General features: G+C 44.2%; 1 protein-coding gene across 3 annotated transcripts in view; it reads left to right on the plus strand.

The window, feature by feature from the left end:
• CPSF73-II (cleavage and polyadenylation specificity factor 73 kDa subunit-II) overlaps nt 1-26,277 on the plus strand; it is a 157,058-nt gene that overhangs the window by 79,354 nt on the left and 51,427 nt on the right. For 2 of the 3 annotated variants that reach the window (XM_087380741.1, XM_087380740.1), the window contains 2 exons: nt 10,944-11,017; nt 16,606-16,671. In XM_087380741.1, the coding sequence (XP_087236867.1) occupies nt 10,944-11,017; nt 16,606-16,671 (140 nt within the window). The remainder of the gene's footprint in view (nt 1-10,943; nt 11,018-16,605; nt 16,672-26,277) is intronic. The other variant, XM_087380742.1, reaches the window with a different exon arrangement.

Here is a 26,277-nt window from a genome sequence, read left to right on the forward strand (position 1 = left end):
GAAACAAGCCCCACATACATGGTACTCCAAGATTGATGCCTTTCTGACCAGCAAGGGGCTTCATAACAGTCCAATTGAAAGTACCCTCTACATCGAGAAGGATGGGGGGGATATTTTGGTCATCATTCTTTATGTAAATGACATGCTGCTCACAGGGTCACATAAAGAAAAAATTTCAGATTTCAAAGCTGAATTGAAAGCTACATTTGACATTTCAGATTTGGGCATGTTACATTTTTATTTGGGGATCCAGTTTATACAAGAGAGACGTGGCATTATCATGTCTCAATCCAAGTATGTGCAAAAGCTCTTGGATCGGTTCAACATGCAAGATTGCAAGCCTACAACCACTCCCATGGAGCTACGGCTGAAGCTTACTATGTATGATGCAGGTGAATCAGTAGGTGCCACACTCTACAGCCAGGTTGTTGGAATCCTCATTTATTTGTGCAATACACGGCTCGATATTCAGTTTGCAGTATCACAGGTGAGTAGGTATATGCACAGCCCAAAGACAACACATTGGCAAGCTGTAAAACGCATCTTCCGTCACTTGTAAGGCACAAAGTCTTATGGCTTGATGTTTCCTAGGGGGGGTGACTTGCAGATGCATGCTTACAGTGACTCAGATTGGGCTGGAGATTATGACACTAGGCAGTCCAGAAGTGGTAATTGTTTCTTTTTGGGACATGCTTGCATTTCTTGGCTAAGTAAGAAACAATATACTATGGCTACTTCCTCATGTGAAGCTGAGTACATGGCATCTTTCACAGCAACAGTTAAATGTGTGTGGCTCTGCCACTTATTTACTGATCTTCATCTATCATTGGAGGGTCCTTCTCCAATTCTCACTGATAGTCAGAGTGCTATAGCAGTTGCAAAGAATCCTGTGTTTCATGCTCGCACGAAGCACATTGAGGTTCATTATCATTAGGTCAGAGAGAAGTTGCATGCAGGGAGATCAGTATGATCTATGTCTCCACACATGACAATGTTGCAGACATCTTTACCAAAGCACTTCCATGTGAGAAGTTTGATGCATTTTGCAGTGCCTTGAACTTATCTCCTTTCGGTGATTGATCCTTTCCTTGAACATCATCACATTGGCACTGCAGGGGGATATTGGAATTATCGCCATAATTCATGGCAGTGACCAATGTATAGTCAATAAGTGAGTTAGGGGCACTTTTACCTCATTAGAGGTTTTCCCCCTAACCACAGTTAGGATCCCTAACTATGGTTAGTGGATAGGTTAAGGTTTTGTCACTTAGACAAAACCTTCACCACTTGTATGCTTTCTCTTATCTCTTCTATTCAGAGATTTGGTTGCTCTCTTGCTCTCTCTTGTTTTCTCACACTACCTATACTGTGGAAAGATTAAAGTTAAGATAAATCATAGTACACTCCAGTACTTTCTTACACAGTGCAATTTATGCATGAAGCAAAAGAGGTGGTTGGCTGCAGTTCAGTCCTATGACTTCGACATTGAGTACATGAAGGGTAAAGAAAATGTGGTTGCCAATGCTTGTCTAGAATGTGGGCTTGTAGTTTATCTGCCCATTCCACCATCTACGAGGAGTAGATTCATGGGATCTAGAAAGAATATATGCAGAATTCAAAGGCATCTCCCATGTTTTTGGAGTTACATGAGCCTTCAAGTTAAGGGATTCTGAATTTAAGTTGCGAAATGGGTTGTTCTATTGCAAGGGCTTGTGCTGGACTCCCAAGTATAGATTGCTGGTTTTGCACGAAATACACTCATAGGACATGTGGGTATCAATAAGACATGAAAAGGTCAAATTGAGCGTCATCTGGGATGGTATGTGGCGAGACGTGGTTAAATACGTGGCTGAATGCTTGCCTTGCCACAAAGTATAGTGGATAGGAAGTTACCCGCAGGTCTCTTGCAGCCATTACCAATTCTTGAGGGCAGATGAACACATATAGCAATGGATTTCATCGCAGGATTGCCTTCTACAGAGAGTAGATGGGATAGCATCTTTGTTACCCATCAAGACCCGGTATTCAGCATCACAAGTTGCTTGGCAATTCATTGAGCATGGCTTTAAGCATCATGGTTTCCCTCAAGAAATTGTCATTGATAGAGATGCAAAATTTATGGGTCACTTTTGGCAGGAGTTATTTATAGCAGTGGATACTTTACTCACACCTAGCATTGCTTACCATCGTGAGACTGATGGACAGTCGGAAAGAGTGCATTTTTGTCATGATACTCAGAAGTCTTGGGATAAATGGTTGGCGCTTTCTGAATTGTGCTACAATAGTACCTAGCATCTCTTAATTGGCATGAGCCCGTTTGAGGTAATGTACGGATGCAAGGTCGGGATGCCTTCTTCAATTGCTGACATGGCTGTGAAAAATCATCGAGCACGGAATGACTTGGAGAGGATGGATGCCCTTCTGTAGTTAGCAAAACAGAATATGCAAGATGCCCAAGCCAAGCAAAAGAAATATGCGGATGAACACAAGAGATATTGGTCTTCAAAGAGGGAGATTATGTGCATTTGCGTCTCCATAAGAACCGTTATGCCTCGTTGAAAGGTAATATCAACACAAAGCTTGCTCATAGATATTATGGTTCTTACAGGATCATCTGCAAGGTTGGAGAGGTAGCAAATCAGTTGGAGCTACCTAGTACCTCCAAGATCCATGATGTTTTCCATGTGTCTTTGTTGAAACCACATGTGGGACAGCATGTCCATGTTCTTCGTGAGAAGGCCTACATAGAGTATCTTATCAAGTGGCGGGGACTCCCTGAGGATGAAAATTCATGGCAGCCAGAAAGCATTGTCTAGGACCACCCCTATCTCCTACCGGGTTGATTAGTAGTTGCTGTTTGCTGCACTTTTTGGACAGCAATGCTGTGAAATTTTGAGGGTAAAATTCTATGGGAAGGGATGGCTGTAATGAAGGGGAACAAGGGCCAATTTAGAGGCCTTTTAGGTGGAAAATATGGAAGGACTATATAAGTCCCATCCACCCCCCTATTGTACAACTTTTGATGTGACATCTAATCCTATCTACTTCCCATCCTCCTTCCTGCTGCCTACTCTCTCTGTCTCTGTCTCTTTCTCTCTCTCTCCTCCCCTTATGCTCCCTTCTTCCTTTCTCTCTCTTTCTCCCCCTTAAGCTATTCTATCCCCCTTCCTCTAAATCTGCCCCTGCCCCCTTTTGCTACATGCACCTGCCCAATCCCCCCCCCCCCCCTTCCCTTCCCCTCTTTGCTCTCCTCCCACCCCTCCTCCCCCCGTCCCTCCTGCAGTTATCACCCTAGTCGCCCCCGCCTCCCCGGGTGGCAACAGGCTCATCCACTTCTCCCTTCTTCCGCGTCCCCTTTCCAGCCTTGCCCTCTCACTCAGCCTCTTCTTCACCTTAACGGCCCTCTTCCCCCCCTTTGCAGTACACGGCTTCTTCGCCGGTACCTGGTGGAGGGGTTTTGTTCTCTTATCTTTTCGCTCGGTGACTATGTGCTGGGCTCCCTCTGTTGACGAACTTCGTGATGCTGGGCTGTGTAACTACCTTGAGATTCCTATGCCTCTAGAGCTAACAGTTCTGATCTTGCAACCTTGAAAAGGGGGATCGATTAGTGTGGTGGGCTCCCACACACATCCTTTTTGGATTCATTAGTTGGCCTTCACAGGTGTGGAGAATTGGACATCGATGATATTTGATGCCATGATGGAGGATCAGTTATATTAGATGATGGATGAGTGGATGGGCCCGTAGGGATTGGATCTGTGGCTCGTTTATAGTACTTTGCTCATTTCCAACTCGCCTTTACCCTAGAGAGGCTGGGTTCATGTTTGTGGTAGTAGGAGTAATTCGCCTCTCGCCTCAGGTAGTGCTTACACACTCGTATTATTAGATGCTTCAGTAGTGTGTTGAACTATCAGTGCAAGGTTGAATTGAGCCAATCACGAACCTTGTGCACCGGCACATAGACACATCTCTCTCCAAATCCCCTTGAGAGTCACAGAGGTGTGATTCTCAGGAGCATCTCCCCTCCATAGGTGAGCTTTGTTTTCTACCACCCTCCTCCCATGAGCTAGACCATGGTGAGTTGGAACGTGCATGGGCTCCACGACCGTGCACAGTCTCAGCTACCGTATTTGACACCTCGACAAGAGTTGCAGAGAGCAGTGGCAGGACAGGTAGTAGATTTTCTTTTGATTCAAGAGTACATGTTTTCAGCAGCAGACATTGGATGTTGCCACCACCTCCTCCCTGGGAGGGTCCAAGAGGTTTGGTCAATAGAAGTAGGCCGGAGTGGAGAGGTATGCATCTCAATCTCCTAGGTGGAAGCCTCGAAGGTGTTTGATCAAGGTGAGCTCATCGTAGGTTGTGCAATTTGGATGGGTCTCTGTGGTGGTGAGTGGAGGATCGAGATTTTGAACGTGTATGCACCCGCTTTGCAAGCAGCACCGACTCGCTTTTTGGAGGTGGTTTAGAGAGTGCTTGACTCTTGGATTCTTGGAGGTGACTTCACCAATCTAGAGTTCACAGAGGACAAGCAAGGAGGAGTCTCTTTTGCTGAGATGCCAACAACAAGGATGGAATTCATTTTCGACATCTGTGGCAAAGGCCCTTGGAGGGAGGCAGAGTTTACTAGGCTCCTAGGTAGCTTACATTTTTCTTTGGGCAAGAGGAGACATGATGGCTTGCTAGAGCACCTCAACAAATTTTATATTGGGGATTGGATGCTGCACGGGCATTTTAGTAGGTACCACAATGTCGGATGACTCTCCGATTGTACCCTCGGACTACTCCAAAAGGGGTCCGAATCCCAGATATCTTGTAGGCGGCGGAGGTGTGACAAGTAGTAGCCGAGATCTAGAGACAGCCGGTGGGGTGGCCTTGAGAGGGTTTGGGCTTCTTGGGTAGCAAATACAATCCAGCGGAGCAGCTAGGAGCTACAGGCCTAGGCCCTTCGTCGGAGATATGCTTCCACCACCATTAGAAAAACCTCGAGGTCAAGCCATCTCCACTGGGCACTTCTGAGGAGGGATAGCTTCGAGTGCCTCCTAGGGCTCCTCGTCCATGAACGGAGCCTCTAGTCAACTGCTCAAGCTCTACAGGATAACCAACTGAACCTACACCCAAACTGCCTGTCGGGCTACCAGAGTCACCACGGTGACTCCTTGGATTGAAACAACTGCTGAAAGAAGTTCGTGGTCAACTCAAGGGTCTCCTAGGGGTCTGTGAATACGCTTCTTGTGGCCTCCGAGGCTTTATTGTGAGGCCTTCGGGGCCCAGATCAACCGGACCAAATCTATTGGCTTCTTCACCGACACAGAGGAGGTTTAGGAAGTCCGAGATTAGGGGCTGCTTCCACCGGGGGTGTATGGGGCAGCTGAGACACTTGATGCATACTTCCTTTGGGTAGGATCGGATGGCACACGGAATGCTAGAGCCCGAGTGGCATGGTAGATAGTGATCATGTTGCAGGCATGAGGAGCTTTGGGTATCAGTGAGACCAAGAGATGCAGAGCAGAGTCCTCTTGGGCAAGCTACTGGCACGTGGTCTTAGCCCAGCAAGCGTTGAGTCGTGGAAGCTCCTCCTCCAGCGGGGGATCCTTGGGAACACTCCTTGCATAAGTGGACAATGGGAGTAGTCCCATAGGTGGATTTTTTCATAGGGTCCCCTCACAAGGAAGGACTCCCCCCTCATGAGGAGCCTTTTTAGGGCTTGGCAACATTGGCTTGGGGGCTCATTCAGGCCAGCTCTTCTTGCAGGGAGGTGTTCGAGAGGCAACCGCTCATGTGACACGTAGAGGTATGGGACTCGGAGGGACGTATGCTAGGTCAACGGACGCACATTCGATGGACGCAGTGGGGCAATGGCCCGGCCAGATCTTTCTTGGTTTGGAGGCAGCTCATTAGGGATGCAGAGAGGAGGGTACAGGCTCTCGCATTTGAGGGGCAAGCACATGCATGGTAGAGAATGCAACGATTCCCACTTCGTGCCGAGAGGGGTTATGCAGTCCTTGGACTCCTCACAAGTGGTCTGGGTAGTTCTCGCGGACAGGGGTGCCTCTTAGGGTTCGTTTTTTTGGGGAGTCCCTTGGATTTACAGGGTGGGCCTATGAGGCCTATTGCAGGTTGAGATAGAGAGGGATAGTGGGGAAGAGGTGCAGCCCTATGAGCCCTAGAGCAAGCGGTTTAGCACTTGTGGCTCTAAGAGGGCCGACCTCTCCGGGTTATTCACTGGGACTTGGGGGAGTGGTTCTGGCAAGCCCGTCTAGGACACTCGGACATGGTAGAGGAGGTGCCCTTTTTCTTGTACACGGCTCGCATTAGTCGACGCCTTCAGTTGGAGGCAGCTACTTGGACACCCTTGAGGGAGTGCCACTAGGTTAAGCAGGATGTTCCCTAAGAGGTCGTCTCCCATTTTTTGCCTTGTCTTTGAACCAACGTGAGACGACGAAAGATCTCCTATTTCTTCTGGCTGTTGGCTCATGTGTGATTGCCCATTGGCTCGTGGTTAGAGTAGATGCAGGTAGATGGAAAATGTTTCTATGGCACAAAGGGAGTTCTAGAGACGATCCCCAACTGCCTGTCCGGCTATCTACGGCTCAAAGGATCTGGCAAGTGGCCTTTAGGATTGTGGCCTACACACAATGGATGGAGCGAGACTTCACATGGGAGATGGTTGCATGGCTCAACGGAGGGGGGGCATGCCTTCTTGATTGATCCCACTTTGCCAGCATACAGGGTTCATGGCCAGCTGGTCTCTTAGATAGAGATATACGGTGCATTGCCCCCTTCTCGTATATGCGTGACGTCCTCGCCAGAGGATAGTGTTTGGGAGACAGTGTCCAACATTATTGCCTCGAACGTTTGGGTTGCATGGTGCAGTTAGGTGATTTGCAGCTAGCAGGTCGCCATGTGGCAAGCCATCATCTTTAATCTTGACGGCATGTAATGTCAATCCTTTGATGAAAAAGGGAGACATCTAGTCCCTAAAACATAGTGTGATCATTGAAGGTGTCCAATCGCTAAAGCATAAAGGTCACATGGGACTCCATTGGAATTTAGACCTGACTGCCTCCATGCTCCAAGAAGGCAAACTAGGAAGAGGAGGAACATTGAAAGAGGCTCTGATAGTAGGGAGGATCTAGTGATAATCCTGTGGAAGGCTTGGAAGTCTGATGCACAAAGAGCAGATCTGCCTATCCTCCTCTACTAGGTCAAAATGCAAGGTATAAGGAGAAAGGAACACCATCTTTGAAGGAAAGGGCTAGAGGGCTAGCCTGAAGTAGTTGTGCTGCACAATCTGTTGAATAAAAAATCACTAGAAAGAAACCTCTGCCCAAAACATGGACATTGGAATAGTGCCCTAAGAGGTGAAGGTAAAGCAAGAGCATCCAATCTTGAGCCTGACTTTTCAAGGGCGGTATTGATGAATGCAAGCTCAGATTGAAGCGGGACTTTTATGTTCCACATCTTTTTGTGAGACTGTTGCAACTTGTCTTCTGCAAAAAGACACATTTTCACAGCTAGTGAGGTGGAAGAAGGATTGGTTAAAGGTGAAGCCATTCACCGATCTTGAATCGGGAGGCTGATTCAACCAATGAAGAAAAATTCACTATTGCAAAGACCTGAGGGAGAAACTAAACTTAGGAAGCTAATGGAGGGAGGGAATTGGTAGAGGAGGAAAGGGAAGGAGGGAGGAGGGGCTAGGAGGAGCTAATAGGAGGGAGGGGAAGAAGGCACGGGGGGATGGAAGAGAGGCGACGGGGCTGGTCGAAGGGGGGGGGGAAGGCAGCAAGCAGCGGGGGGTTGTACGGCCCTGTATGGGCAAGCTGTAGGGGCTTCAGACTCTTCATTCTCATCCTCCAGCAGCAGCAGCAGCAGCAGTAGCAGCAGCAGCACGGCCCTGTATGGGCAAGCTGTAGGGGCTTCAGACTCTTCATTCGCATCCTCCTTATGTAATGTGTGTGTAGTAGTAGCTGCCTATGTTACATGGATCATTTAGTGGCTGCAGGCGCATTGCAGGGTTTGGAAATATCTGGTAGGACACTGATTGCCCAAGCATATGCTGATGATTCTTTTTTCATGCCTCGTAATACGGAAAGGGATCTTTCATGTCTCATGCGTGCCCTATCTTTATATGGAACTGCAGCTGGTTTGCAAGTAAATTTTCAGAAATCTAAGCTTCTTCCTCTCTATGTGAAAGATTGGCATTACATTTTATGGCCGGGGGACATTGTTTTTCCTACTCAGCTGGCCCGTCATCTTGGTTACCCTTTGGGATGGACAATCACTTAACTTCAGCAAATGGATTGGGTGCTTGAGAAGTTGAAGAAGTTGGAATATTGGAAATGGGCTACCTGGCCTCTGCATGTCCACTTTCGCATAGTCCAGTCGGTTCTGGATGCATACATTCAGTTCTACCTGCCTTTGCTGATGTTTGAAAAGCACGATATATCTTCTTTTCTATCTCATATTTTGGAGCTGTTCTGGAGGTCTCGCTACTGCCGCAAAGCCCTCAGAATGCATGGGGGATTGAATATTCTAAATATTCACATGCATATTCTTGCTCACAGGGGAAAATGATGCTGCAGTTTATGCAGGATCAGCAGTCATGGATTCTTATGATGCAGCATTTGATTTCACACTTGTCTTATACAACTTTTGGTGATTGGCAACCTACACACTGGGACTTTCTTTTGGGTCACATTGATGGCAAAGTAAAGGGTTGCCCTTATGTTTCTTGAATGATTTCTGATTGGAAGCACATTCTCTCCCAATCTGAAATGGAAAGGCAGGGTTACTCTTGTAGGTAACTCGCTTAGGGCCGAGAGCATTTACTGGTCAAAGGTGGTCCTGCCTCCATTGGCACTGCAGGAGCCTAGACGCTCCTATTTTCTTTCTTCTAAAGGGATACGTATTGTGGATGATGTGTTCGATGATGCTGGTGTAGTGATCTCTTTTCTTCAAGTGACCCAAAAATATGCATTGGGACTGCATTGTAGACCTCTATGACATATATTATGACACATGCTTTATGATTTTCAGCCGGTCCCTTGTCTTGAGATTTCTGACCATCTCAATGACTGGGTGCTTCAATCAAATGATATTATGCACCTAGCGTTGCCGTTGGCAAATATCATGGTTGCATTGGTGTATAAGGTATTGTTACCTTCTTCTTGGGTTGCTCCACATGCCAATCGTATGTGGTCCATGGCACGTTCCACTCGTTGGTGGAGTAAAAGATTGCAGCATGTTTGGGCTTCAAAGCTTCCGCTACAGCAAAAGGTTTTCTTTTGGCCGGTTTTGCTTGGGGTGCTTCCTGTGATATTTCTCCTACCACTTGCCAATGTTGGTTGTCCTTGCGGAGTCTGTGCCTCATCTATACTGGCATTGCCTTGTATCTATAGATTTCTTACTTCTCTTGCAGCTAAGGCTTCAGGCTCGTTTTCCGAGTGCTTGCTTCGGCAAGCTTTTTGGTTGTTTGGCTTTCATCCTCAGAGGCAGGGATATGTTTTGTTCTTTTATTGGGTTCGCTATGGGCACTCTAGACCGTATGGAAGGATCGCTATCATCGGGTCTTTGGTGATCCCCCCATTGTTATATATCACGACTTCCGCGCTTCTCTCCGGCGATCATTTTATGCTTGTCTTCAGGCATGGGAACTTGACTATCGTGCCTTCTTGTCACATAATGAGATCTTTTACTAGTTGTCCCTTTTTTCTTTGGGATTCTTTTTTTAATATAATGACAAATGGATTTCACCCCCAAAAGAAAGTGTGTAGTAGCAGTAGTAGCTGTCCCAGAGTCAGCTGTGAATGCATATTCTTCTTTTACCACCAAAAAAAAAGTGTGCGTGCGCATGTGCGCATGCATATATATCTATATGTATAAATATGTGTATATATGTATATGCACATATATCTATATGTATAAATTTATGTATATATGGCAGGATTCTATCTAGGCCTTGATGTTCCCTTTCAGTGTTACGTGTGTGTGTGTATGTATATGTGCACGTGCGCACACGTGTGAGAGTGAAAATTCAAACATATGATCTTCTTTCCATGTACATCCTATTTTATCTTTCAAATTATGTGCATGCATTTAAAATCACACATATATCTATATGTATACATAGATATGCACACTTCATATTGCTTTTGCTATGATTCCTCTTTCAAAAAATCCTCAATCATGGAGGCAGGAGGCTGGGAGGAATGGTAGAGAGGCTAGGGAGGTATGTGAAAGGAAGGGGTGGAGCCATGGAGGCAGAAACGAAGCAAAGGGGGAAGACAGGTCAAGCAGCAGCAACATCCAACCTTGTCTCTCATCTCCTCTCCTCTCATCCACTCATCTCATCTCCTCTTATCCACATCTCATCTCCTCTCATCCACTCTCATTCCTTTTCTCTCAGCCCTTTCTCATACCCCTCTCATCCGTTTCTATATGTCATGTGAATATTTCCCCTTCCTTTTTTTCAAGCTTAAAAAGAAACAAAATTTTAGAAGTTCGCACCTTAAAGTTTCAGAAATGAGATTCTTCTGAAGCTCTCATCTAGCACGCCTTGAACGCTATGCACATAGAGACTTGTACAACGATCTTCCATGGAGATGACACATTTCTAAAATGAAACCTCTAAAATGTCCAGTTCCATCCATGCAAAGTCTGGTCTCAACCTTGCATGCCTGTCTACCATTGGTCAGACTGTACTCAAGGTGCATAATACTATCTTGTGGGGTGATTTCTGGGCTTGTCTTTGTTATCTTTTGTGTCATTAAAATGTATTTCCCAGTAGGCAGTCAAATTGTATTATAAAGGAGAAACTTGGTTGAATTTAATGTCACAATCACAATCTCTGCTTTCCTTTGGGGTTAATAGGGGATCAAAATTCTAGCTGAGTAATTATATGCCCTTTTGATATCTATTTACATGTTTTCTGTTTATTGCAGTCACAGCTGTTGATTTGAGGCAAACGGTAAATGTGGGAGCAGATATTCAATTTCGACCTTATTATGCTGGACATGTACTTTCCTACTACCATTTCCCCCCTCTTATGTGCATCCCCACTCGAAGAGTTTACAAAACATTCATCCTTTATGTGTAGTATATTTTGCAAATTGAAAAACAATTCTGTAGCCCTGTCAATGATTTTTGTAGGTCCCTCCTTTAGTATGGCATTTGAGGGCACCTGTGGATGTGGGAGCAGATATACAGCTACAAACCTTTTATGCTGGACTTATATTTCAAGGATCTGATGGACGCTAACCCACCATCAGAACATTGCTAGTAGCAGAGCTCTAGGAGAGTTCCGTTACTCCCCTATTACTCGCCACAGGGAATGTCCTCCTGCCTAAGATACCCCTTGTCCAAGAGCTCATTCCTGCTAGTCAGATCATCCAGGAGGAGGTCCTTATCCCTAAGACACCTTTGTTCATGAGTGTGTTCTTAGCCCTTCAGGTCCTCCAGGGAGAAGGTCATCTTAAGGAGCCTCTAAGACCACATTGTCCAGAAGCCCATTCCTGGCCCATCAAATCCTCCAAGAGAGGAACCAGTGCAACCTTCATCTGACCCGCTTGAGGGAATGGCAGCACCACCACTCCCAAAGCGCCTTGCCATTCAGGCTCCATTCAGCCGTTTTTGAACCTTACTCAAAGCAGTTGCCCCTCTGTTTCCCTTCCCTCCTGAACATCACCAACCTTTAGCTCCATCTGGTGCCCCTCTTGCCTCCTCCTTTTTTTTTACTAGAGAAAAGAATCATCCATTAGAAACTTTGAGAAAAACCAACAAAGATCAGCTATTGTGTGCGGCACTGACTCTGAGAAAAAATGCTGGCCACTATGCAGGTTGCATCTCAGGATCCCCGCCCATTGCCTAGGGTACCCCAGAAGTAGGTGCCAGCAGAGGGATATACAACCAGCGGTTTCCTTAATCTGTAAAAATGCAGAAGGTGCCTGTGGGCCATGCAAAGTCACCAGAAAATGTGTTTCGGGTATTAGAAATGTTTCTGCCTGAAACTTTTCCTTGAAATGGGCAGTTTTCAAAACCCCAAAATTAGGTTCTTAAACTAGATTTTTTAGGCCTTTACCCACGTCTTCCTCAGTTATCATGTTGTTTGCTGCCTTGACAGTATAATCGTGGATGATTTTCTCTTCCCCATCTCTTTCATAGAGGCTTTTGATGAACCGTGTCATGTCTTCTTATGATGCTTTTCTCTCTAGAGGTTTGTTGCCATGCAATTTCTGACAACTTTTTGGGATTTTGTTTCAGCTTCTCAAAACTCTCAATCTGTTTGCTCTTGAGGAGTATCCTTTTTTGGTTCCTTACCACCTGTTTATATGCTCATGCTTTATCCTCTTTCTGGGTTATACATGCTGTATTCCAGGCTCTATTTGCATCCCTACAATCCTGGTCATACCAGTGGTTACATGGCATTCCCACGCTTCTCCCCTTGCTTTTAGTGACGCACGGGGCTGTAAACAGCAGCATATCTGCAATGTATTTGTTCAATTTATGATAGGCAGAAGTCATCTGACCTTGTGCCATTGCTATCTCTGTTTCCCTCTCATAAATATGAGCTTTTTGTAGTCCATTCTTAGCCTGGAAGGCGTGGTAATTTTCTGTTTTTTTACGGCATAGTCTAGGGGGAAGTTTAGTTTTCTTTTGCCCTCGTTCAGCACCATGTAAATATAGGCCTTTGATTTGGAATGATACATAACTATATTTCCATCGTATTTTAAAACCTATTTTTTATCATACAGATTTATAGTTAAGCCCTCAAGGACATGAGACCTAGCATAGTTTAACTTTTGCAATGATATATAACAACCGTCACATTCTTGCATGGACCAACTTGCACTTACGCATCATTCCAATTCGCATATAAGCCCCTACCATGAGGCTCTTTCATCTCCATCAGAGTTTGGAAACTTATATTGTTCATTGATTTAATTTTGTCCACTGTTTATGCTCACCAAAGTAGCCTTGAACATTTAGCATTAGCTAAGTTATGCCATACTGTGTAATTCTTAGATTTAGCTTCAACCACCACATAAGATCAATAGATCACTCAATTTTGATTAAGACGTCTTTCTTTTTGGCACAGTTCCCTCTTTCCATCAGCATACTTTTGGTGTTTTCTTCCCAAAAGGTGATGGATAATTTACCACTAAAGAGAGGAAAATGAAAACTAATATGCATGACCTAATTTATCCTCATTGTACATACTTTCACTACATTGTCATTGTGCTCAGTCTTGCACATGCTATACTAACATTTCCTCAAATTTTCTTTTAATAGTGTTGGTTACTATCATAGGCACAATGTCCTCTACTTATACAGTTAAATATAAGAGAGAGTGTTAGAATGGTGTAGATTATAGTCAAATTACACCATAGATTAAATAGGGCATAGGGACAAACTGATGGTTCTTGGTCTCGTCATTTAAGAAAATTGATGGCGGGGAAAGAGCATGAATTGAGCCAAGAAAGGCGGGGGTGACTGTTAGCTTTAACAAAGACTTATCGGTTAACATTGGTGGGTTTTCTCAAATCTCTAATGAAGAAGCTAGGAATCTATTGCGCGTTGTCGTGCTCATGAATTTAAGCCCAAGGGCTCATAGGAAACTAGTCACAACTCACAAGAACCTTTCTGCTTTGAGGTTCTAATGGACTTGAGGTCAAGATTGACTTGAGAAACTCATTTGAGGGTGTGTGAGTGTGTATTGGTTTTTCAGTGGTAGAGTGCCATCATTTGGGGAGCTCTAAATTTTTTGGAAACTAATGTGAGGTCACCCGAATAACCCGAATAGTTTAATGCTTGGTCTATGGGCAACGGGTTCTTCCTTCTCTCTTGTATGTCTGAATGAGCTAATTGTTGTTTAGATGTGATTGTTGAGGCTAGGCATTGCAATTTTCTTTCACCATACATGTGATTGGATGTGATCGTTGGTTGTTCGAGTACATGTGATTGTTGAAGCTAGCCATTGAAATTTCTCTTTCAACCTTGACAAAATTTTGTATCTCGTAATACTTACTACTGGTTGACTTTCCCAATCTTCCCTTGTGGTTGGGTAATGCTCTCAAATATCTTACATGTGCTCTTGGGAAATTTGCTACTCATTGCCCTATCTGTGATGACCCCTTTTGGGGGCAAGTTATTTTTGGAGCTACATTTGGTACTTGCGAATATATGCACGAGGATACTAGACTCAAAATTTATTGTCAAAGGAACCAAAAGAGCTTGAACAAGTGGATATGAAGATTGTGCACCGATTGGCTCTCACCTAGCAAATTTGATACGCACTATATTTGCAAGGAAAGAGGACAGTGCTCAAAACGACACATGTAATGTCTAGAAGGAATTGCATGCAAACGAGAATAATATTCATGATGCGTAGAAGGATCGCTTGGGAGGCAACGAGGCACAACAGGATGGTGCTCATGAGTAGACCGAAGGGGTGGTGGTATCAGTAGTAATAGCCTCAAGAGTGAATTTGGATTGTGCTATAGGGGCCTTGGAAGGGTGGAAGGTGATATGAAAGAAAGAGATTGACCTAGTTATGGATAAAGAGTTGGGACGTAGGATATCTTTTGAAGGTCGATCAGGAGATGTTCAATCAACACAAGAGCGTTTCAATCTTAACCACAGGGAAGGATGTTAACCATTGCAAAAGCGTGTGGTTGCGACAAGTGTTTCAATGTTAGGACCAAATACTTTGGAAGGTGTTCGAGACAACGGCGTTCGAAGAAAAACATATGCACTAGAAGAAAGGCCTCAAGGAGGTTGTAGTCTCAATTAATGCCCAATCGGTAAGGTGATGCTAAATGAATTAAAGATGTGGCTTGGAGTCTTGGTGGTGGTAAGGAAATCACTTAATTTCTTCTAAGATGCTTATAAATCCTTGGCTAAATAAGGTTACGAGTGGGAGGTTTTGGGCTAGTAAATTTTCTCTATGATGCTTGGAACTTAAGGGGGTGAACTGTGATAAGGATAAACCAAGGGTGTCACAACAATACAATGCATCCATAGACGCGTGTATAGACGCATTTACTGAAATTTTTTTAAAAAAGTGACGAGCGCGTCTATTAGCGTGTCTACAAAACCGTGTCTATGTAATAGAGAGATGTGGCCATAGACGTGCTATTAGACGCACTAATAGACACTATAGAAATTTAAAAAGTTACGCTAATAGACGCGCTTATAGACACTCTGCATAATTTTATTTTAGAAAAACATAATGATGTGTTATTGAACAGAATGTTGTGTATGATGTGTGGTTGCAAGAATCCCATTTCTATAGTGTGCAATGCAATTCTTACAGCCAACCACATTTTAGTTTGCATGATTCCATGCACATCTATGGCCGACGATTACAATTACGAATAAAACATTACAACTCCAAAATGTTTACATCACAAAGCATTCATTGATAAAACATTGCACAAGGAAATGGAATGCCAAAAAATAAGAAGAGTGTATATTAATTCATAGCCCAAAAAGTGCTTGTATATACATATATAGCATAAAGCCAAGCCATGTGTGGCATCAAATACAAAAAATAAGAGGAGCAAATAGACATATAGCACGAAGCCAAGCAGCCAATGGCTTCAAGTACAAAAAAGAATAGCTAGCACTACTTCTACGACTAATCGAAGGCATCCTCGTCCTCGCTCCCCTAGGAGTGTCCATAGCTCAAAGCCACCACCAACTAGCAATGTACATAGCTATGCACCTAGCCATCAGTATGCAATAAGTGAGAAACATATTTACATTTTTATCCACACAGCACCTCATCCACATGTACTTTGAAGAATATCATTTCGAAGGGGAACCATGCCCAGAGATCTCCCATCACTATCGACATTAAAGATCTCCTTCAATAATCTCTCAGGTGAATTTAGTTTCTCTTTGTTATGGTTGAGTCCTCTCTTTTCCATTTTAGAGACAACATTTTCATTCCCTTGACTGTTGTTTCAAGTATTATTCCAAGCAGGCTAGGAGACCTACTTGGTCTTTTCAGCCTATATTTTCCACACAATCATGCTGTTGGCTATGTACCATCGCAGCTTGGAAAACTTTAGCAAGAAAGTGACAAAATTTAATAGTTCTGTTGTCTTATGACGACAAAGCTGTCAAAAAAAAAAAGGGCCTATTTTGTAGGTGCTTGCAAGTAGCCAGTCAGGTCCTCACCAAAGATAATCATTGAAGACGTGCTAGATGACGTGAAGTGGTACATTCATCTCGGGGGGATCACTCCATGTAAACCCACTACATCACGTGCGTTCAAGGCCCATTTTTGAAATCCCTTATCTGTAAATTCTTCATTAATAAAATGTACAATTTTTCTATACAAATCTGTAATTTTTTTCCAAATTTGTTTTAAATACTCCCTTATGTAAGTTAATTTTTGTTAAATCTATAAATATATAATATCCCTCTATTGAGCTCACATGATAGGGTTACATATGATGAGTCACCCCCCCGAGACATTCATTAGAGGCATTACAAAATCCATTTCTTGCCTTATTTTCTACTATATGACCAGTTTATAGTTTGCAACTAGGATCACCAAGCATCGTAATCTAATCACACAGCTACTTGTTTTCAATGCAGAAATGGATGGTGGGCAACAAAAAAGGGAGCATCCACCCACTGATTTTTTGGTTTGATGTCCATCTTGTAGTCTCTCACACCTTTTATACCAATTTGTTTGATTGAGTCAGATGTTAGCATGAGCTGCGACATTTGTAATTGGGTGATTTTCTGTTTAATGTTGATTTGTGGACTCTTGGGGTGATAGTCTGAATAAACGATGGATATGTTGGATGGTAGTCGAATAATAATTGTACATGCAACACATTTTGGAATTGCGGGATTACATCTTCATCGAGTCTCAAATACAGCCTGACATTTGAACTCAGTCTGATCTTGGCTCAAGAGTAAAGACACTCAATGTATTTCTCTATGAAATAAGCATGTGCGTAAAGGCATGTGTGATGTAATGTCAATTGAAAAGATAGATCGAAGATGACACGTCAATTGGAAAGAGAGATTGAAAGAAGAGAAACATGTATGATACGACATGAATGAATTGTGGATAGATCGAAAGAAGAAAAAAATTTATGTTCGTTTCAAAGCCCGTGGCTTGCCACGGGTTGCATACTAGTATACTTTAATTAGACTGTGTTTTGTCTTCTTATAGTAGTAGCAAAAAGGGGGCTCACTGTTCTGTTGTTCCCGCATGTTGGATCAGCATACGGACTTGTATATTAAGTTTGTGGATCAGAATCCGAGCATTTCAATTAGGCAGAGGAGCTTTGAGCATTATAAGCCCTGGTACGTCAGTAAACTCAAAGACATGAATGTTTGTTATTGCAAAACACACATAGACTTTGACCTGGCCCGACAAACTATGAATAACTTGAGATCTGGTTCTGCTAGAGCATTGCTCCATGGGGAACGATGCCCATGCCTCCCCGATGAATGCACAGTCTGTAGGCCACTTGGATCCTCATCGTATGTTGCAAGGGAGGGCAGGTTTTGTAGCCTAAGGTCTCTGTGGGAGCCAGTGGTTTGTCCAAAGGGAGATTGTGAGTGGCACATGATTGAATGCATTCACGGCACATGCAAGGGTTTTAGTAGTTTGAAGCTGAAGAAGAAGACATTGAATGTCTGTCCAAATGAAATGAGGGAAGACAACCATGTTGCTCTAAAATGGAGGAGATTTGAAAATGCCAATGTTGAAGGATTCGACAAAAAGAGATGGCTACTGTCATATAAGAGCACCTAGCCAAGGGAGCTTGTAGGTCATGTGGTTCAATCCATCCCAAAATATGTGCTTCACAATTTCACGGCCAACTAGCAGGATAAGCAGTTGAATAGGACGTGCCTTGCTAATTCTCCCCGTGACACTATTGTATCCGTCATACATTTTGCGAAAAATTATTCATTTCAAGAACAAGATGAGATACAAAGTGCTCACTAGTACACCAAGCAGATAACAATTCTTGTGCACATTACGTACAGTCATTTGCTTGATTCTTCCACGCTTAATGCCAATCTGCTTGTTCACTCACAGTAGTCCAGGTCAGTGCAATGCACGTACCATTTGTGCATTTCAGATGATAGGAAACATGGCACGTTATTAATGTAGCATTCTTTTCTATTACATTGGGAATGGCACATTACAAATCATATCAGGATATTCATTCAAGTTATGTAAAAGAATTTAGGGTACAAACAAGCTACATTCACATTCACTTCTATTCAAGAAAATATATATATCGCACTAGCCAATATATTATGAAAAGATAATTCCAGAAAACTTTATTGCATTCACTCTCCTTTATTCCACAATCTGCGCCAATCATGTCCCCTATCCGCTTTATCCTCAACTTTTGAACGTTTGATTCTTTGTCTTTCCCTTCTATGCTTCATCCTCCACCAATATTTAAAGTATCCCCTCCTCTCTTCTTTGTCTCAGACCACTCCCATCTCATCATTCCCCTCCTTCCCCTCCTTCCACTCTCCTACTTCTAGTCACTCTCTCATCGATCTGTTGTCTCTCTTTGTCGCTTCCTTCTCGTCGCTCACTTCTAGTCACTCCCTTCTCTTCGCTCTCTCTTTGCTACTCTCCATGTCCCCTAGTGAAAAATCTATGCTAGCATACTTGGAGGAGTTTTACATTCAATATTATTATTTAAAGGATGGGGAGGAAGATATGCGATTGCTCACTGGTGCGCATCTGTGTCCAAATGCACATGCCAAGGGTGAGGAGCTGCCTGACGAGGACATGTACAAGACTACTGATCGGGAGATCCTAGAGGATTCTATTAAGAAGATGCAAAGCTTGATCAAGGAGGAAGGCCATACACCCAAGGACGCTTCTTGGGCTAAGGAGAAAAAGGAAAAATAGGTGAAGCTTAAGAAAAAGAAGACAGATGACAAAGGGAAGGGTAACACTTCATCGAAGAAACAATGAAGAATGTATTTACAGTTTATAATGTAATCCGATTTGGAGAGTGTTAGCTACAGTTTCTGGATTATGAGAGGGAGCCCTCTCTTGGATATTTGTTGTAACCCCTCTTGGATATTTGTTATGATATATGATGAGATACTGGGACTCCCCACATAAAGAGCTAAGACCCCTTTGATCCACCTCATAGAGAAGCCCAATCTCAGCATGGTGCCCTCCAAGAAAAACCACTCCACTCTGTCATACTCCTCAAATTCCAAGAGAAGGATGGCAAGAGGCTGCGACGACTCCCTGGCCCAATCCAGTATTCCCAAAAAGTGAACATGTTGTCCAAGATACTGTGTCCCTAAACAAAACTGATTTGCGTGTCATGAATGATATCTGGTAGGTGGGGCATGAATCACAAGCTCAAGACCTTGGCCAAGATCTTGTAAGCGGTGTCCAGTAAAGTGATCGGTCCCCACTTGCCGGATGTCTGATCTATCTCCACCCTTCGGGATCAAGCAAATCCAGCCTCGGCTCAAAGACTACGAGAGGAAGCTTGAGTAAAAAATCTCCCTGCAAGCCAAAAGAAGCAAAGTGATGGCAAAAGACATTGCCCTGTGGTTAGACTCAAGGGACTTCTTAATCTTGATATATTCAATCATGTGCCTCGCATGCGGTTTGTGATCACGTAATCAACTACACCTCATCCTTGAGCGGTTTTGCATGAAAAAGAAAGAAAGAAAGGTCTTCAGGAGACCTCGTAAACAAGGTACAAAATATAGGTAACTCATACAAGCCATTGTGGGCTGAAGCAAAGGGATCACTAAGGCCCTTGCTGAGTGCTAAGTGCTGAAAATGCAAAAAGCTAGTACTGAGAGAGAGAGAGAGAGAGAGAGAAAGAAAGAAAGAAAGAAAGTTTATTAAAGTCTTCGGAGACCGTGAAGGTCTATGAGACTAAAGATAACTGATACAATGAGCATAACGGTGGTGGTCTCAAAACGGGCCAACCAACCGTTTCTACAAAAAAAGAGGTTATGAAGGACTATGTGTCTAGTCCTGATACAAAAAACATGTGTCTACCTCCAGATGATACAAAGAAGAAGAAGGGAGGGGCACAAAAAAGTGGGGCAGAGGGGGGAGATACAGTATACATGTGCAGGTGGTGATCGTCAGAGACCAATCATACAGGGGCCGTCAAATGGGAAGTCGGAAAAAACCCTGCGATAGATGATTGGCCTCTGACGTCACGTGGCCTAGTCGAGCTCGGTCGTCGGGGGCGGCGGGTGGCCCTGTGGATGAGGGCAACGGTAACCCCAGTGGGGCGGGCCGAGAGCAGAGACGAGATGTCATGGACCTGGATGTGTGAATCTGTCCGCTGATGCAACTGTCGTGACTCTGGCTCTCGCTCACGTCCGCGTCGTCAGCTAGACTGAGAAGAGGTATCCTGTGGCTGAAAGAAGTCAGTGATAGGCCGCTGGATATCCTCACGCTGTGTGTGTTGCTCGTGTCGCCGTGCTCGGAGAGAAGTATCTCGGTGGCGGGTCATCTCATGTAAGAAAGCGGTAAGGCACCGCTGATCCGGGAATTGTAGCATGTGTGAGAGGGAGCCGAATCCGTTGCGGAAGAGGCAGTGGTATCGGCCTCGAATGGCATAATAGATAGGACATCTGAAAGCAAAATGCTCCTCCGACTCGATCTCCTGTAAGTCGCAAAGTGGGCAAAGGCGGTCCTCTCGTGGGATACCCTCTGCGCGTCCACTCTCGATCCGTAATCGGTGTGACGAGACCCTAAACTGACCGAGGGAGATCCGGAGCGCATGTGGTAGATGAAGTAGTGTGTAACCCGGAGGTGTGATGAAGCCCTGTGAGATCTGGAGGCAGTGTCGGCGGTAGAAGTCGAGCTTCACAGGAAGCTCGGAGTGAAGAAACCATGTCCGCGAGGTGTGGAGCTGGAGCAGATCCGCCCGAATGAGCCGGTTGACCTCCTGGTCAGTGGGGGAGAGAGGAGACGGTGGAGCGTCGAGGCTGTACTGAAAAGGAGGCAACCGGTCTAAGTCGAGGCCCAGTTTTTATTAAGTCTTCGAAACACCAAAGGGTCCATGAGACTAAAAGAACGTGATAGAACGAGCTGAATGGGTGGAGCCTCTAAGCGGGCATCAACACCCATGACGTATACAAAAAAGAGACATAATCATAATGATACCGATACATAATGGAAAAACTTTGAGCCCATGGAGAAGATGGGGGCTGTTGTTAGTGTGGTGATCATTTGGAAGCTGGCAAGAAGAAAGAAAGAAATTTTATTAAAAGTCTTCGGAAGACCTAAGGGTCCACAAGACTAAAAGAAACTGATACAGTGAGCTGACGGGTGGAGCCACTAAGCGGGCATCAACACCGATGATAAATACAAAAAACACCCCATAATTCTGATCATAACGGCATCAAAACATGGGAAGAAAACTCTCCGAGCTCATGGAGTGGGAGCTAGCAAGGGCGCCAACCCTAGGAGGGAGACGTTGATGTGTGAGGCTGCTGCTGTGGCATAAAACTTGTGATGGAGCATTGTCGACATGTGTAGTCCATTGTGGTCTGGCTATGGCCTTGCGGCGAACAAGTGCCACTGTCACTCCCATGGGTTGTCCCTCTGTTTGATAAGAATGGAGGGAAGGTCCCCTAATGTGATCTGTGCCTCACTTTGCTGGCCAGTATGACGTGTCTCTGGCTTTGGCTTGGGTCCTTGTGGGCCACCGTCTCCGTGAGTACTCCTGGTTAGTGCTCTCTGGCTGGAGAAACTCCGTGACCATGCTTTGAGTGGAGTTTGGCTATGTGTCCTGATCTCCCCTACGTGCTGTGAGCAATCGCTCCTTCTGTCGTATGGCCCCATGGATGAAGGCTGCCAAGCATCTATGGTCTGGGTAGGATAGGAGACTAAATAGCGGTCTGAAACCATCCCTAAAAAGATAGCGATAGTGACCTCTGATCTCATAGTACATAGGGCATCTAAAAGCAAAGTGATCCTCTGACTCGTTCTCTTGGTGATATCATAAGGTGCATATGTGACTCTCTCTGGGAATGCCCTCTGCCGGAGCACTCTCAATACGGAGACGGTGAGATGAGATATGGAACTGCTCGATGGATATCGACAGCGAGTGGGGGAGGTGGATCCGTATGCTAGTGGATCAATGAAGCCCTCTGCTGAAGTCCGGAGAGAGAGAGAGAGAGAGAGAGAGAGAGAGAGAGAGAGTCTATTAATGTCCATGAGAGACCAACATGTCTATGGGACATCACACTTGCATTTAATACATCAGCGTTTGGGAGGGCACATGGCAGCTCCCATAGAGTGCAAAAGCAGCTCTATTTATTCAAAGTAGCTACATCTAATAAAGCATTAAAAGACATATAAATGGCCATACGTCAGTTTAAGACTGAGAGTCTTTTGGTTTGGATTTGAATTCCTTGATAACTGCCATGCCTTCATGGTATACTGCCCATTAGCTCAAAGTCAAAACTCAAAACTGAAACTCAAAGATTGAAGCCCAATGCCATGGTGGCTCTCCGGTGGGCTGCGAAGATGCCCCAGATCGGCATTTGTCGAGCTGTCTCTCGCTGTGGCAGAGGACGTGGTCTCCTCGACCTTTGTAGCCGATGGGCAATGTTATCACAATCATGTGAACATTATTGTCTTATTGGTGATGTACTCTACATGAAAGGGACAGATTTAGTACTCAGAAGAATTCCATGGCACGAGGAAATTCTTCATATTTTGGAAACAAATCATGAGGGTATATGCGGAGGGATTTTGCCTTCAAAACGATGTTGAGGCCCTCACTTCAATGAGATATTCAGCATTGGTGTAAATCATGCTTCTAGTGTCAGTGAATGGGGAGAAGGATACTCCATCTTGAGGTGAGGAATGTTATAATGGCTTATAATATATTTGAAAAGTAGGGAATTGATGCAATAGGTCCGTTACCAATGACGTCAGGTGGTAAATGTTATATTTTCACTGCGGTGGATTATCTTTTTAGATGGGCGGAAGCACGGGCTGTTCGTACAGTAAATGCAAAGCAAGTAAGTAAATTTGTGTATTAGGATATATGTTGCAGGTATGGAGTACCACTTGAGTTGGTCAGTCTGATAAGGGACCTCGTTTTAGAAGTGAGCTGGTTGATTTATTTTGTGATAAACTTAAGATCAAGTGTAGATATGCTACTTTGTATTATCCTCACTGCAACAGTAAGAATGAATATTTCAATGGAGAGTTAATAGGTGTGATGAGCAAAATGATAGGGATGCATGGAAAGAATTGGGACCAAGTTTCACCACAAGCACTGTGGGCATACAGAATAGCAGTTAAAGAAGGTACCCAATTCTCTCCCTTTCATCTTATATATGGGAAAGAGGCTATGTGGCGACTTGAAGTGGAAATTCCAGCTTTAAAGATGCTCATGAAGTGTGTGTCGAGGAGTTCAAAAGTATGCAAATGAATCTTATCAGTTATGTGATTTGGATGGGAGGATGCAGGAGGATGCACAGCAGTTGAGTCGATGGTTTTAGATTGAAGAAGTATGTAGTGAGAAATATGCAAGTGTCAACATGTGGACCACCTGCGATGGAAGAGAATATGTTTATGGACATGCCAGTTGAAGATATAGCTGCTGCTATGCAGTTACTGTTTGCTTCTGGTTGTCAAACATGAATGTTTGCAGCCATTGGGTTGGGGTAAAATGATGGGATGAAAATTGTAAATAAATTTTCACACTTCAGAGTCATATGAGGGTAGGCACTATGCACATATTTGTATAGGTATGGGGGTGTTTGGTTTTGCCAATGTGATTGGCATCACATGCAACAAGGTTGGCTTTGTATTTGAAGATACTTAAAAAAAGTGTTTTTGCAGGGACTCCTGGGAAGTGATGAAATGCAGTGTGGGTGCACAGGCACTCCAGAGCATATAATCCAATGTGTCATGGTGTTGATTGTGGATGACATATGTCCGTCATAGTAGTCCTTTTCCAAGTGTTCATATTGTCATGAGTGATGTTCTGTATTGTGGTGAAGTCATGTGAGCACTCATATACTCCTTGGGGCTGAATCATGTGTGGTGATGTGTGGCATGCATGCATTAAATGCCTTACTTGAGTCTTCGTGCAAGAAGTGTGCCTAAGGTTGGGGTTTTGGGCATTAATTGCCTTGGTGTACGATTTGGGGGAAAGGAATTGAAGAGTGATAAAATGGAAGTGGTGATGTGGCTGGAATTTCTGGAAAGATTGACATGTGCATGCAAGGTGGCTGCGTGAAGAGAATCGTGGTGCTTCTGGATCGATGAGCTGGCAAGGTATGTGGAATGGCGGCTGCTGGAGAGTCAGAGCTTGGTAATCTCCATGAAAAGGACAATCGGAAAAAAGGTAAGGGGGAAGCGGATGAGCAAATTTTTTTTTTGCTGCCTGCAGAGAGGTGAGAGCTACTAGCTGGTCGACGCATGGACTGTCTATGACTGCTACACGGATCATGAGCGGAGAGCTCAGTTGCTGAATACGGGGGTGTGAGGTGTGTGGGCTGTATATACGCAGGAGTTTCAGAGCTGAAGAAAGAGGGGGCTGTTTTGGATGGACAAAACCGTGCGCGCTGGTGGACCTTTTGACAAGCTGCTGCATTGAAGGCTGGTGGGGTGTAGCCACTGTTTTTTTGGGAGGTTTAGAGACGGTGTTGAGAGTGCTGCAGGAGTGGTACACTGGCTTGAGTGAGGTCGTAATTGAAAAGCCAGGCTACTTGGTTGGTGATGCAACTAGCGAGACTGGAGAAGCTGTGATCACTCTATGCTCGTTGGCCATGAGCTGCTCGAAGTGGATATGTTTTCGGAGTTGATTGGCGAGCTGATGTACGGGCAGACCATTGTTGTTTGTACGAACTGTTACCAGTGTGATGGTAGTGGAAAAGATGTCTTTTTGCTGGTTTACATTAGCTCGAGGATGAGCATTTTCCGAGTGAAATCTTCTGAGCGTCCGAGCAAAGGAAAAAAAAAAGCTTCCAACTATGTAAAAATATGGCAAAAATAGACCTGAACAAATCGTAGTTTCATTTAGAAATATGCAAAGTATTATAGCAATGCCTATTTTATACACAAATCTTTACATGAATCTTTGGTAATGGTTAGTAACATAATGGGATGGATTTTAAAGAAACCCACATGTAGAGTAGACTTCTCTTTGAAAATTCCCTTGTGATCCTTGTACAGCTTTTACTTATTAGGGGGTGACATTGAAAACCCTCTCTCAACCTAGCCTCATGAAAGGGTTTCTCCAAAGAAACCTCATTGAAGCAAGCATGAGGCTCAATGGTGGAACAGATATTGTCCAAGGGAGAGGAGGGCTCCTTTATAGAGATTTTGTCACCTTCTTTCACCCATTTACAATTGCTGCCTGTAGATTCATTTTTCCATCAATCACACAAGTCCGTGTGTCACCATCCATGTCCTTTTTGGCTACTCTTGCCATGTGTCCCATCAAAAGATGCTCATGACTCTTAAAATATTGAGAAAGTCAAGAGTCTCCCCACATGGAGCCCATAGGGACCCTCTCTTTTCCATATGTTCACATCCTCCTTATTCCATATAGGAATTCTAGAAGGATTCCTCTTGACTCCACAGTCTTCCATACACCTCCACATGCCTTCCACACGCTTGGCATGTGATCTTTCTTATATTATTGGAACACATGGATATGAGACTTACATGTTTATATGCTCACTCTTCCTATTTTCTAAAAACCCCATAATATCCCATACACCAAATAACTCTCACCCCATACCAAGGTATTTATCATTCATACACATGGTATTTACAATGACCCATTCCACTCATCCTCTCAATCCCATACAATATCTTAGAAAATAGAAATAAGTGAGAGCCACTAGGCTATCACTTGATACTCACACTGACTCCCATGTGTATCCTATTACTGTAGGCAGCATCTTTGTGGACTCTCATGCGTCTCAGTGTAGAAAATGTATCTCTATTAGTGTATGTATGTGAAAAGCCTCTCGGATCAGACCAAAGAGGGCCATTACTATGCTTTGTGGCACAGACAACGTCATGTGCTGCATGCATCCCTCTCTTCCCTTTCCTCCCTTTTTGCCCTCTCTCTTATGATGACTTTGCTATCTCTATAAACAGCCCATTTTGCTTCCTGTCTGGCTGCCATAACTCGAACCATCCCTTCTCTGCAATGTTTTTGCTATTAAAAGTGACATCATCATCTAGATATGTCCTTGTTCCCTTCAATGCTGCTCTCATGCTCATAAAAGGGGAGATATCTACTGCCGTCC

This window comes from Dipteris shenzhenensis, chromosome 10 (genome assembly GCF_047967505.1).
Source record: "Dipteris shenzhenensis isolate YYH24624 ecotype China chromosome 10, Dip_SZ_1.0, whole genome shotgun sequence".
NCBI lineage: Eukaryota > Viridiplantae > Streptophyta > Polypodiopsida > Gleicheniales > Dipteridaceae > Dipteris > Dipteris shenzhenensis.